Source organism: Vitis riparia, chromosome 3 (assembly GCF_004353265.1).
Source record: "Vitis riparia cultivar Riparia Gloire de Montpellier isolate 1030 chromosome 3, EGFV_Vit.rip_1.0, whole genome shotgun sequence".
NCBI classification, from domain to species: Eukaryota; Viridiplantae; Streptophyta; class Magnoliopsida; order Vitales; family Vitaceae; genus Vitis; species Vitis riparia.
Genome location: NC_048433.1, coordinates 19,004,180 through 19,018,174, shown reverse-complemented (window position 1 = coordinate 19,018,174; position 13,995 = coordinate 19,004,180). Strand labels below are relative to the sequence as shown.

The 13,995-nt window shown below is 38.4% G+C and overlaps 1 protein-coding gene across 1 annotated transcript; it reads left to right on the top strand.

Moving 5' to 3' along the window:
- Positions 1 to 9,366: 9,366 nt before the first annotated feature.
- Positions 9,367 to 13,570, top strand: LOC117911278 (protein FAR-RED IMPAIRED RESPONSE 1-like). The gene is given in 8 exon segments (XM_034825578.1): positions 9,367 to 9,420; positions 9,422 to 11,557; positions 11,659 to 11,715; positions 12,444 to 12,512; positions 12,627 to 12,695; positions 12,832 to 12,900; positions 12,993 to 13,040; positions 13,119 to 13,570. Coding segments are annotated over 8 exon segments (2,559 nt in total). The 3' UTR covers positions 13,176 to 13,570.
- Positions 13,571 to 13,995: the final 425 nt, after the last annotated feature.

Sequence of the window (13,995 nt, the reverse complement as noted above, 5' to 3'; positions counted from 1 at the left end):
AACGGAAAACTGTCTTTGGGGCACGCGTCATTGAGATTGGTGTAGTCTACGCACACCAGTCATTTTCCTCCCTTCTTGGGGACCACTACTACGTTTGACAACCATTCTGGATACTCCACCTCTCTTATAAATCCGGCCTCCAATAATTTTTCCATTTCTTCCTAAATGACCTTTTGCCTGTCCGGGTGAAATCGTCGGATTTTTTGTCGAACGGGCTTGGAGGTGGCTAATACATTGAGCCGGTGAGAGGCGATGCTCGGAAGTATTCCAGACATGTCCGAGTGGGCCCAAGCAAAGATATCGCGATTTTGCTGGAGCACCTTTTGAAGCTCGAATCTTTCAACTAGCGGAAGGAGGGTACTGATGTGCGTGAAGCATTCACCTCCCTCTGACATCCGGATAGCTTCCAGTGGGTCTGCTGCTGGGGGATCTTTGTCTGCCGGGTACTGTAATTGCTATTGGTCAAAAGCATTTGCTTCTTTGGGGGATTGCTCGCGGTTGGCGCTGGGTCCGGCCTCGCGAGCGATCTGATAACATTACTGGGCAGCGAGCTAGCTTCCGTAAAGATTAATTTGCCCTTCTTGGATGATGAAGTTGACCATTTGATGGTATGTGGATGGAATGGCTTTCATGACGTGCAACCACGTGCGTCCCAAGATGGCATTGAAAGAGGATAAATCCTCAACCACAGAAAATAGAACGTTTAGGATGACTGGCTCGGAATGAACCGGCAGTGTTACATCCCCAAGTGAGGTTGTGGAAGAACCATTGAATCCGGACAGGGTTCTTCTAGGATTCTCCAGGCTGGAGGGTATGAAACCCATTTGATTTATGACCGCCACCTGCAACAGGTCCGCAGAGCTACCTGGGTCGACCAGGATTCTTTTCACATCGTAGTCTCCCACCCCTAATGTTAGGATGAGAGCATCTCGATGTGGCTGCAGCACTCGGGCCGGATCCACAGCAGGGAAAACAATGGTTCCATCTATGGGGTGGATGCCTCCACTGGCTAATCCCAGCTGAATGGAGCTTACGTGCTCTCGAACCGTGGCTGCTCGCAGCAGTCTCTGCATTTTTCCTTTTGGAGTTATACTCGTCATCCAAGGGTCCTCCGTATATGTAGTTGATTACTGCCCTAACAGGAGCCGCTGGGGTGCGTGGGCCTCGACCATGGGAAGATCCTTCACCTTTAGGCATTGTTCGGACGTACTGCTTCAAGTGTCCCGCCTTTAGGAGATCCTCCACCATGTAATGGAGGCTTTTACACGTTTCAGTGGTGTGCCCATTATCTTTATGGTAATCACATTTTTTATTGCGGTCCATTTCTGAGGGGTTTGATCTTATTGGTACTGGCCATCTGAAGCATGGCAGATCGAGGATTATAGGAAGCAGCTTTTCGTACGACTTGGTGAGAGGTGTTCGAATGAGTGGCGGGCGCCGCTCATCTTGCCCCCTGTTGGACAACCCAGGATGGTTGGGTGTTTTGAAGCTTCTGGTGGCTTCGCCTCTCGCGGCTTGGCTAGCTACCAGGACCTGCTGTGTTGCGGCTCGAATGTCGTCCTCTAGCATGAAGTATTTACTCACTCGTCGGAATAAATCGTCCATGGATGTAGGAGGTTTTTTGGCGAGGGATTCGAAGAAGGGGGTCCATGGGCATATGCTCCGTTTGAAAATTTGGAGGACTGTGTCCATGCTGTATGATTCTACTTGTAGGACAGCTTGTCCGAAGTGCTTTACGAACTCTCTCAAAGTTTCATTTTCTTGCATTTTGAGGTTCTGCAAGGTGCTGATATTTTGCTTATGCCTGACTGAGCATAAGTACTGTCCCACGAAGACCTCGGACAGATCCTGGAAATTGTCAATCGAGTTCGCGGGTAGTCGGTGAAACCACGAGAGAGCTTGGCCTTGTAGGCTTGCTGGGAAAACCTTTCATAACAGCCTATCATTCCCTATGTCTAGGGTCATGAGCTGCCGATAATGCATTATGTGATCGAAAGGATCGCTAGACCCATCATACGTGGAGAATTTCGGGACGATGAACCCTCGTAGGGGTTCATATTTAATAATACGAGGACTGAAAGGCGTGGAGAGCATGTCGTCCAGACGCCTGCTAATAGAGCCCGGATGGGCTGTGTGCGAGGGATCTTTACCAATTCGCGCCACTGGCGGGCGGGCGGCATGTCCCTGTAAAGTAGGCAAGCTTGAAGGCTCGGAGTGTGCCTCCAGTGATATGGCGGCATGAGTCCTGTTTCTGCAGGGTGTTTGGGGTCCCAGACGCGCGCGCATTGCGTCAGATATTTGGGGCCTTTTCTCCTGTCGTCTCTTGGATGAGACTCGAGTAGAGCCTGAACTTTCGTCTCGCCGGACATGGCGAGCGTGCACCGGGGTTTCAATAGGCCATGCCTCATGCGCCTCGAGGGTTAGGCTCGCCTCGAGGGGGAATGGAGCTTCCTGGTTGTGATAGGGATCCTGTCTCCGCTGATAGTGCTGATGTTGGGAAGAGCCTTGGATCCTCAAGACATTGTTTTCTTCCCTGAGTTTCCTTGTTTCTTGGAGCAAAATTTGTGTTTGCCGTTCGTTTTCTCGCTGTCGTCTTTCCATGCTGTTCCACCACTCGAAGTAACTTTCGCCACCTCTAGCGGAAGAACGACTCCTTGAGGGTGAAGTCATCTTTATAGTTGGAAGGTATAGGATTTACCAAGAAGAAAAGATGTTCCCACAGACGGCGCCAATGTTGATGGCAAAATTCCCCTGCTTCAATAGTAGTCATCAACAACGAAATCTCGATCAACGCATAGTGGTAATTCCTCCTTCCTCCTGCAAAAAGATGTCCGGATGGGTTGTCCGGACACACCCTCAGATGGTTTTGTTAGCCATGGCTAGAGAAATTAAGTTATCGGCATTTTCTTAGGGATAGCAGGCTTACCTTCCTCCTTGTGTGAAGACCCTTTTATATAGTGTCAGAAAGTATGGCACCGCTGTGCTAGCGAGTCCCATCGTCATGATTGCGGCTCATAGGCGGCAAAGCAATCATGACATTTCTGGTGCCAGGTGGTGGCTGTCAAAGCAATCATGATACTTCTGGCGCCAGGTGGCGGCTATCACTTCAGTTATGATATTAAATATCGGGGGTGTGTCAGACACTTTGATAAGATTGAGGAATATCTTGCCTCTTTAAATATCGGGGATGTGTCAGGCACTTTGATAAAATTGAGGAATATCTTGCCGAGCTTATCTTGCATTGAAGATGAGTGACAGTTCAGGAGACTTGGTCGTCAGTATTATCTGAATTTGCTTTTTGATTGTGGGCGGAAATGGATCCGGCGAATTGCGAGTGTCTGACAAGCTAAGTTGTCCGGGGAATTTGATTTGGCGGCTGCGGATGTTCTCCGAGTAAGCACTATCAAAGTATCCGAACATGTCTGAGCAGGGAAGTTGAATCGCCCTTCTCTCTCATCCGGCGTCAGGCGTCAGATGTGAAATAACCGAAGAAAGTGGAACATCGGCTGGATTCGGATGTGAGATATCCGGATGAGGTGGAACGTCGCCCGGACAGAATGACGGCTGTGAGACATCCGGATAAAGTGGGATGTCAGCCGGACATAATTGCGGCTGTAAGACATCTGGATAAGATAGAACGTTGGCCGGATAGAATTCTTCTTCGGGTGGAATGAGCTATGTCGCGGGTCTTAAGGGGGAGAGAGCCATGTGGCATTTTTTAGGGAGGATCCCACAATACATATTTCATAATATTATTTTCAATGGGATATGCATATTCTAAAATTGAATTTCTAATTAAATGTGATATATAAGGTATACGTCATACATATTCATGTTTAGTTTGTATGATGAGTAAAAAATAAAATGGAAAATATCTTGTATTTTAATATTCGATATTTGTTTAAACTGAAAATTATATTATACCCTAATTGTTAAGTTATTTAATTAAATTAGCATCTTTCATCCTAATCTATAACTTTGTATATTTTCATATGATTTACACTATTTTGAAAGATTTAAGATTAATAAAACACATCTCAAGATGGTCCAAGTTAGTATTATTCAGTTTATTAAAGTATAATGATGTAAAATTGTCGAATGATGAACTTATAAGTAAATTAGACGTGAAATTAAATTGAAAAAATAAAATTTAAAGACGAGTGCTTAAGTGCCCTAAGGCTAAAAAAAAAGTATGAAATATTTCTCATATTGAGTATAGGTTGGGAATTGTTTTAAAATTTATTATTTGACAAATAATTTTTTAAAAAAAATTATTTTATAAAATAAGTAATATGAATAATTGAACAACAAATGAAAAATATAAAAAGAACAATCCCCTCTCAACTTAGGATTATTATATTATATGTAAAGAGAATACAAAAAAGATGTTTGATAATATATTATACTGCCTATCTTATGTTACGTTTGATTAAACATTATAATGAGTGATAAAATAATTTATTTTTATCCCATTATTAATCAAATATGGGATAACATGTGTTATTTTATTTCTTATACTATCTTATCTAATGTTTGGCTAACCAAAATATCATTTGTTATTTAATCATCTAAATTTTAAATTATGGGAATTTCCAAAACCCTAATTCAATAAGTCTTCCATCTAAATTAACTCAATTTATGTGAAAGATCAATGTGTGAATCTAAACATTACATCCCAAAATAAGTAATAACAAAGGGTAGGCATACCAAATCCATGTATAACTTCTTAAACTCTACTCCCGACTTTGAAAGACATAACAACATTAGGGTGTCACATCCTAAATGGAACTTATTCGAGGGAGTGTAGAGACCAAGTGGAAAGGGCACAAAAGTGATACAAAATTGAAGGAAGTGCTCCTCATCCTTCATAAAATGAGAGAGACGTGTGTTGACATTGATCACACAAAAGATGATATTGACACCACCTCGTGGAGGGAGCAAGTTGAAGCTAACCTTACACTAGGGATGACACTGATACTAACTTGTAAGGGCTTAAGTCAACCAATTTATGAGAACTTAAAGAGGTAAACCTTCTCCTCTCCATGTATATAAAAAAAGTAACGTTTCGTTTATCAAAATCTTATTAACTAGAAGGCGATGATGCACTTACTTGACATTTGCTACAAGTAGGTACTTACAAAGCTGGGGGTCAACACCCATGTTAAGGGCATCTTCCAACCTAACAACGGGGTGTATCAATGTGCATATGTAATAATACAAGACATATATAATTGTTTGAGTATAGAAATCTTCTGTTAATTGGTTAAAACAAATGAAATAATCTTTATATTTATAAATTTAAACCTTCATGGATTTTTGTTTAAAGGGTAACCAACATAAACGTTATTAACTAGTTTAAGTATTTATATGAATGTTTTAAAAGAAATGGTTATTATTACAGAAACAAAAAAGTCGAAGGAAAAATTGTTATATTTTCAAAAATTGGATTTTCAATAAAAATAACCCTTTTAAAAACATGAAATATAATTTATTTTTTTAAAAGAAATTAATATTTTAACGATTTTTTTAATCTCTATCAAATTTCAAATACTTCTTACATAAAAATTTTAAGGTTAAAAATGTTAAAATAAGATTACATGTGGAATTCCAAATATGAATGTTATCAAATTTTAATCAAATATTTATTATTTTTTACACTAACACGGACAATATGATAACGTCACCCCAAAAGACACCGATCCCTTACCCTCTCATCGTGCCCTAGCTTCTCCCTCTGCCTTCCTCTGTCTCTCGGAGTCGAAAACGGAGCTTCTCTCTACGAGCGGTGCAACAACAGGTAATTCACAACCCCTCTCTTCTTCCTTTTCGTCTTCGTCGTCTTCTTCGTCTTCCATTGTACATTAAAAAAGTACTGGGTTTGGTGCGTTTATGAAGGAATTGTATGTAAATTTATGTGTGAATAATGCTTTACCGGGTTGGAGAATTGGGTTTGTAGAGCTCATTTTGATGGGTTATTTCCAATTGTGGGTTTAGGTTCACATACACATGAAATCATATGGTTTACGCTGTGATGCACATTGTGTCTTCAAGTTCCAAACTGTGAGTTTTTTAAGGGATGGTCATATTTCAGTATCTGTTTGAAAAAAAACCCATTTCTCAGATTTCACAAAATGTTTGGTTTCAAGGGTTTGGTCATGTGGGAACACAGTTGTTGAAGAAATAAAAATACACTTCTTGCAGAATTTTTAGGTCTATGTAGATATATAATAAGTTGCTATACACTGTGAATTGCACCTACAAGTTGCAAAGTCTGAGGGTTTGTTTTTTTTTTGGTGGAATATTCACAGTTTAGTCTTTGTTTGCAGAACCCATTTTTCAGATTTTGCAAAATGTATGGTTTCAAGAGGCTGAACATGTGGGAATACAGTTGTTGGACCAAGAAAAACCCAAGTAATTGCATAATTTTGTGGGAAAAGTATAGTAATTGTGTGATTTCTTTAGGTGAAAATATACATATGATAAGATGGTATATACTTTGATGCATATTATACCTATAAGTTTAGAGGTGTGAGTACTCTCTCTCTCTCTCTCTCTCTCTTTCTCTCTCTCTCTCTCTCTCTCTCTCTCTCTCTCTATATATATATATATATATATATATGTTTTCTTCCTTTTTCATTCCTTCTTTTGTGCTTAGAAAAGCATTGAAATGCTCAAATTTCAGTCTTAGTTTGCACAACTCAGATATGACAAAAAGTTCTATGAGGTGGTGGAACTGCAGTATGTTTTGAATCTTTTACCTACAGTTTTAAGGGCTTTATCATGAGGGAGCCAATATGTTGAACCAAACAAAAGGCACATTTGCTAGCAGAAATGAAATGTTTTTCCAGAAACATTTTTATTTTTGAAATAGAGATAAGTGCCCATGTCTGTTTTTTTTTTTTTTTCAATTGTTCATGCTTGATAAAATCATGAAAAACTATATTATAGCATTCTCTAAGAATGACCCACTCTCAGAAATGTTTGTGAAAACAGTTTTTTAAAATCTACCACCAAATACATTTTCTAAGGTTTCATTTTTTTCTGTTTTTGAACATAAAAATTGTTCTCATTTCCTCTGCTCAACTGGCTTGTTGCTATGGCATAATGTTTCAGGCTAACTATAGCAATGGTGCTGACTGGAGTGTTCTGCAGGCAATTTCTGTAATGGTTGGGAATGTCAATTTATCAATAAATATGAGGGTAACATGATAGACATCATGTACTTTGATTTTTTTGGAAACTCAAAGACATTTTTATTTATTTTCAGAGAAGGCCAAAAATTTAAATGCTTTAAAGTCTGATTTCAGTTCAATTTTGACCAATGTGAAAGACTAGTTAATTCTGGATGATTAAATCCAATTTGAGGATTAGAGGTTTGAATTTGGTTGACTGTCAACACTATAGAAATGGTGCTACTTCATTTGATTTGTGGAAATTCATAGAATTTTTAGAACCATGCAACTCTGTCAAGCCTGCAATTCTGCCTGGAAGCAATGAGAAAACTATCATCTAAAAAGTCAGGGGATTTAACACTTTTTTATCATTCTAAATCAATCAAATGCAACTTATGTATACTAATTATTTTAGAATAAGATCTCAATTTTTTTGCAAAGTATGTTATCTTGTGAAACACTGGTTTCAATTAATGGTGCATAGGAAAGAGCCATTATTAGGAATGTTAGTAATTAGAGGAAAGTAATACTAAGTGGCTGCTTAGGAGAGTAAAAGGGTTTATAACTCAGTATGGTTGGAGGCTAACCTCAACCCAAACCAAACTTACATTAGGTCTGCGGTTTTCAATCCTAAGATTGATGAGGTCAAGTTGATTGGGTTAGGAGAGAATTTAATTCTTTTTAAATTTATATAATTTGCTTTCTCTGTTGTCTTGATTACATTGCCAATGAATTAGGAAAACCAAGTTTTACAAAATAATGCATCTATACATAGACATTAAAAAGTATGTTGCAAGGACAACATCAAAACTTGCAACAGGTATGGAATAAAAATAATTGCAATTTTGTGTAATAGAAATGATTGGCATCAAGATAAGTCAAGGTTTTGTACCATTTTTTGTATAATTGTTAGAAGTGCTTGTACATTTTCTGCTTCATATTTTACTGTGTTACTTCATTATTTTGTTTTTATTCAAGTACAGAATGTGACAAAAATGAAGTCAATCTACACAGTTGATTCTTAAGGATTTCAAGTATTTTCTTTTTAATAGACAACAAGAGCATGTATTAAGGGGGAGCACCCTATGTATGTGGGCAGTATACACAAAACATCACAATGCAAAGCACCAAAAAACATTTACAAGGATAGCCTACAAAAAACAACCATCCACAAGGAAGAGCATCTGAAAAATCCAAAATAGAGGGGCTCTCCATTTCTAATGAAGCATCTAAGACTTTCAAATAATATGTGTCATTTCTCATAATTTTGGCATTCTTTAACAAAAAACAAGTGTCTTATTTTTAGAAACATAATCACATACCATAAGAAATCTATAAATGATAATGTTTTTATGTGTTAAGTTGGTCTTTGCCGAGACTTCCTAGAGCCCAAACTGAACTTAGGTTAGCTTGCAACAGATGAATTTTAGGTTGGGTTGGGTTCAACTGGTCCAGGTTGCTGTCCTAACTATAACTAGGAGGTCACCTAGTTGCTAAACTAGGTTTCAAATGGATGGTTCAGGGTCTCTCTAGTTGCTAAACTAGGCTTTTGATAGCTGGTCTGACAATGTAAAGGGCTTTTCCTATGTTTCCTACTAGAAATCTTTGACAAGAATGGAGATTGGACTGTTAAACGTGTTTCTTACTCTCTACTATAAGTGGTTTGTTTTTCTTGTTGTTTGTTAAGCAGTCAGATATCTGTGCAATAGCTGCATTTAACAATGAGTTCCCAAAGTGCCCTATGTGCATGTAGGGAATTTGGGAATCCTATTGTGATTGCTCCTGCTACATGAAATATCTGTTGCTGTATGGCAATTTGATGCCTATAATAAGTTATTTTGATATACATTTTGAACAATGAATATTTTCCTTTGACCACAGCATTTAACCTGTCAATCACCTTCGATTTTCTGATAATTATCTACCATAAGAAGGCACAAAGAAAGATGGTACAAGGAGAATCATTGGAATATGGGATAGGAAGTTTTTTTGTGATAATTAGGTTTCTTGAGCTTGTCTGGTCTCCAACAATGCTAAGAATTGATTTGTATGTTAAACATAGTTTATGTTTAAATTTATCCTGCCATCAGAAAGTTAGCTTCAGTTTGCTCTCTATCTTGGACTTGTGTGCCTTATAAACTTTCTTTTTATTTTCCAGGTCTTTTTATAAATGATTCACTGTAAACAGTTTTTCATGGGAATAGATCTTGAACTATCTTCTGTTGAACATGATAATAAATGCGAGGAATCAAAACGCAGTTAGTAATGCTGTGGATTGTCAGGAAAATGTGAATAGTATTGGAGTGGGTGGAAATATGGTTGATGCTGTAGATGGAGGGCATGATAGGGATGGAAAGATTCTTAATTCCCCTAAAATGGATGTTATACGGGTTGAAGGGGACACTGATTTTGAGCCACGTAATGGCATTGAATTTGAATCACACGAGGCAGCATATTCATTTTATCAAGAGTATGCCAAGTCTATGGGATTCACCACCTCGATAAAAAACAGTCGGCGCTCAAAGAAATCAAAAGAATTTATTGATGCCAAATTTGCATGTTCTAGATATGGGGTCACTCCAGAATCAGATAGTGGTAGTAGTAGCCGACGGCCAAGTGTAAAGAAGACAGACTGCAAAGCCAGCATGCATGTGAAGAGAAGGCCAGATGGGAAATGGGTAATTCATGAGTTTATAAAGGAGCATAATCATGAGCTTTTACCAGCTCTAGCATATCATTTTCGAATTCATAGGAATGTAAAGTTAGCTGAAAAGAATAATATTGACATTTTACAAGCTGTAAGTGAACGGACAAGAAAGATGTATGTTGAAATGTCTAGACAATGTGGTGGGTATCGAGATGTTGGGTTTCTTAGGAATGAAATACCTTCTCAGTTTGATAAAGGGCGGTACCTGGCTCTAGATGAGGGGGATGCCCAAGTCATACTTGAGTATTTTAAGCACATCCAGAAGGATAATCCTAACTTCTTCTATGCATTAGACCTGAATGAAGAGCAGCGCCTAAGAAATTTGTTTTGGGTTGATGCCAAAAGTAGGAATGACTACATCCATTTCAGTGATGTTGTATCATTTGATACTACTTATGTAAAAAGCAACGATAAAATGCCATTTGCGCTTTTTATTGGGGCAAACCATCACTTCCAATCCATGTTGCTTGGATGTGCGTTGATTGCAGATGAGACCAAACCAACATTCGTTTGGTTAATGAAAACTTGGCTTAGAGCAATGGGTGGGCAGGCTCCTAAAGTGATAATAACTGATCACGACAGAACTTTGAAGGCAGCTACTGAAGAAGTCTTTCCAAATGCACGTCATTGCTTTGCTCTTTGGCACGTATTGGAAAAAATCCCTGAAGTTCTCACTCCTGTAATCAAACGACATGAAAATTTTATGGCGAAATTCAACAAGTGCATCTTTAAGTCATGGACAGATGATAAGTTTGATATGAGATGGTGGAAAATGGTCAGTAGGTTTGAACTTCAAGAGGATGGATGGTTTCAGTCATTATATGAAGATCGTAAAAAGTGGGTACCAACTTTTATGGGGGATACTTTTTTGGCAGGCATGTCTACAGCTCAGCGCTCTGAAAGTATAAACTCTTTCTTCGACAAATACATTCATAAGAAGATTACCCTGAAAGAGTTTGTGAAGCAGTATGGATTAATTCTACAAAATAGGTACGAAGAGGAAGCAATAGCAGATTTCGATACATGGCACAAACAGCCTGCATTGAAATCTCCTTCACCCTGGGAAAAACAGATGTCAACTGTTTACACACATGCAATATTCAAGAAATTCCAAGTTGAGGTTTTGGGTGTAGTTGGGTGCCATCCCAGCAGAGAAATTGAAGATGGAGCGAATATGACGTTTAGAGTTGTGGACTGTGAAAAGAACGAAACTTTTATGGTGTCATGGAAAGAAGTGAAGGCAGAGGTTTCTTGTTTATGTCGTTCTTTTGAATACAAAGGCTTTCTTTGTAGACATGCAATGATTGTTCTCCAAATTTGTGGCCTTTCTAGTATCCCAGCTCAGTATATTCTAAAGAGGTGGACAAAAGATGCAAAGAACCAGCCATCAACAGTTGAAGGAACGGAACGCATACAAACTAGGGTGCAACGTTACAATGATTTATGTAAACGAGCCATTGAGTTGGGTGAAGAAGGATCTTTGTCTCAAGAGAGCTACAGTATTGCATTCCGAACGCTGGTAGAAGCCCTGAAAAATTGTGTGAATGTGAATAATTCAAATAACAGTGCTGTAGAATTTATCAGCAATGCTCATGGTCCTCGTGACATGGAAGAAGAGAATCAGGGAAGCCTTGGAACCAAAACAAGTAAGAAGAAGATGGCAAGCAGGAAAAGGAAGGTGAGTTCTGGAACTGATGGTTGGTGCATATATTGTCATTATGTTGCAGTTGCTGTCTCTTTTAAAAGAAAATCATTAAGAAAGGGTTCTTTATGTTTCAGGGACAATCAGAGCCTGGTGTTATAATTCCCGAGGCACAAGATAGCTTGCAGCAAATGGTTTGTCCTTTAAAATCCTACCTCTGGTCTAATCACTAGAGTCTGATGTAAACTGCATTGGATCACAACTAGATTGAGATTACTACTTTGTGCCAGAGCTCCCTCTTTTTATTGGTTATGAATCCTGTAGGGAGCGATGATATATTTATATTTGTTGCCAAAGAGAGAGAATCATATGGAAGAATTAGGAAGACCCAAACCCGCCTTTAGTTAATGTATTTGGCAATTTTGCCCCTCCTTTCATAAAGCATCCCAACCACTTAAAAAGGGCATTTAAACTTGTGATCCTAGTGGCTATGGCTCAGGAGCAGGATAACAAAAAGTAATCGACTAGCTTTGAGCTCTTACATAGTTCAGGTTGAATTTGTTTCCTTTGGTTTGGTGGTATCCTGTATATGTGATAAAGGCATAAAGGAATTGTTAGAGCTCAAGTCAGTTGACATGAAAAGCCTTCTCTTATAAAGGTGTGGATTAGGTAGATGTTCGGTGAGTGGAAGATCTGACATTTCAACTAACGAGTGAAAGGAAGATCCATTACAACCAGATTAAAGTAACAAAAAGAAAATTTATTTAAAGACATGACTGCCCCTGTTAGAGAAAAGTTTGACACTTCAGCTTTTGGATATATATATATATATATATATTAAATAAACAATTGATATATACTCCAATGCACAATGTATTTTTTATGTTGTCATTCCTATTAATTTTGAATTTCACCCATGTAGGGAAATCTAAGCTCAGATGGAATAACTCTTAATGGCTTTTATGGATCCCAACAGAATGTGCAAGGACTGGTATCGCAGATTATAAACCTGAGCCACTCTGTGCTAGCTAAAATTTATTCATATGTTGTAAAAAGATTTATGTAATTCAAATGGGTGATCTTTCTTGGTTGATGTTGATTGCAGGTGCAATTGAACTTAATGGAGCCTCCTCATGATGGTTACTATGTTAATCAGCAGGGCATGCAGGGGCTGGTAAGTCGTGTTGAAGTACGATGAAAAGAGTTGAATGATTTTTTGTCATTGCTTTAAATTGAGATTGCTGCTGAAGTTGAATTTAGAAGAATTGGATGAATTTTGTAATTATTAGCCTGGGTTTGTATGCCTTTAGGGACAACTAAATGCAGTAGCACCCAGCCATGACGGGTTCTTTGGGACTCAACCAAGCATGCATGGCCTGGTATAGTATTTTACAATGCCAATGTAAATTCGCTTCTGATAAGCATAACCCAGAAGACAAAATTTCCCAAATGTTGCTTGCCTTTTATGTAGGGGCATCTGGATTTTCGACCACCAACTAGCTTTGGTTACAGCATGCAGGTCAGTTTGTGAGATACAGCAATTTCCATTCATCAATGTCACTGTGAGTCTATAATTCTCACTTCTTCCCACCCGCAGGATGAGCACAGCCTGAGATCCACACAGTTGCATGGAGATGCTTCAAGACATGCATGAAGATGAACTGCACCACCCAATAACCTGAACAACAGCAGTTGCCCCCCCTAAAGACAGCAACAGCAATCAGAAAGCAATCTGGGTTGATCTTGGTCATGGTTTCAGGATCCTCGACTGCTCTTTTTCCCAGAGCAGAAGAATATCCTCACCTTCCCTTTGTTGTATTGTCTAATTCTTGAACTGGGAAGTTGCTTATAGCCCTATACTGTTATAGACACTAATGCTTCTTTGGCATGTGATGACTGATGAGATAGGAGATGGATCTGTTGGGGGAAAAATCATTAAAATTTGAACATTTCCTTTGTACTTAAAGATGTGAAAAGAGTTGCTGCAATAATACCTCTGTAAATGCTCTTGTATTGTTAAGCTTGAGATTCATCTGTTGTGATTAGGCACTTCTCCTTGATTTGATTTGGAATTTTTTAATTTTTTAAACTTTTTTAGTTAAGATAATTTTTTTTTTTCAGGTTTTTATAGCGATTGTATACTGTGTGTGTTGAACAACAACAACAATTTTCCTAAAAGGTTAAACTTGTAAGATTTGGGCCCATAACAGATATTGTGCACTCAAACATGTTCTTTCATGTGTATCCTCCTTTAGGTTTACAAGTGAGCTTAATAAATTTGAGGAATAAAATTGTTATTTTTGGGTTTTGGGTTTAATACATTTAAGAAATAAACATGTATTGAGGTTGAGTGTATGAACTCTTGTCAAGTGTGATACATGTTAAACTAACATCTATAGTGTCTTTCATGTTCTAATTAGATTCATCAAACGAGGGTGTTAGACTACATAATATACATTGTGGATCCAAATCTT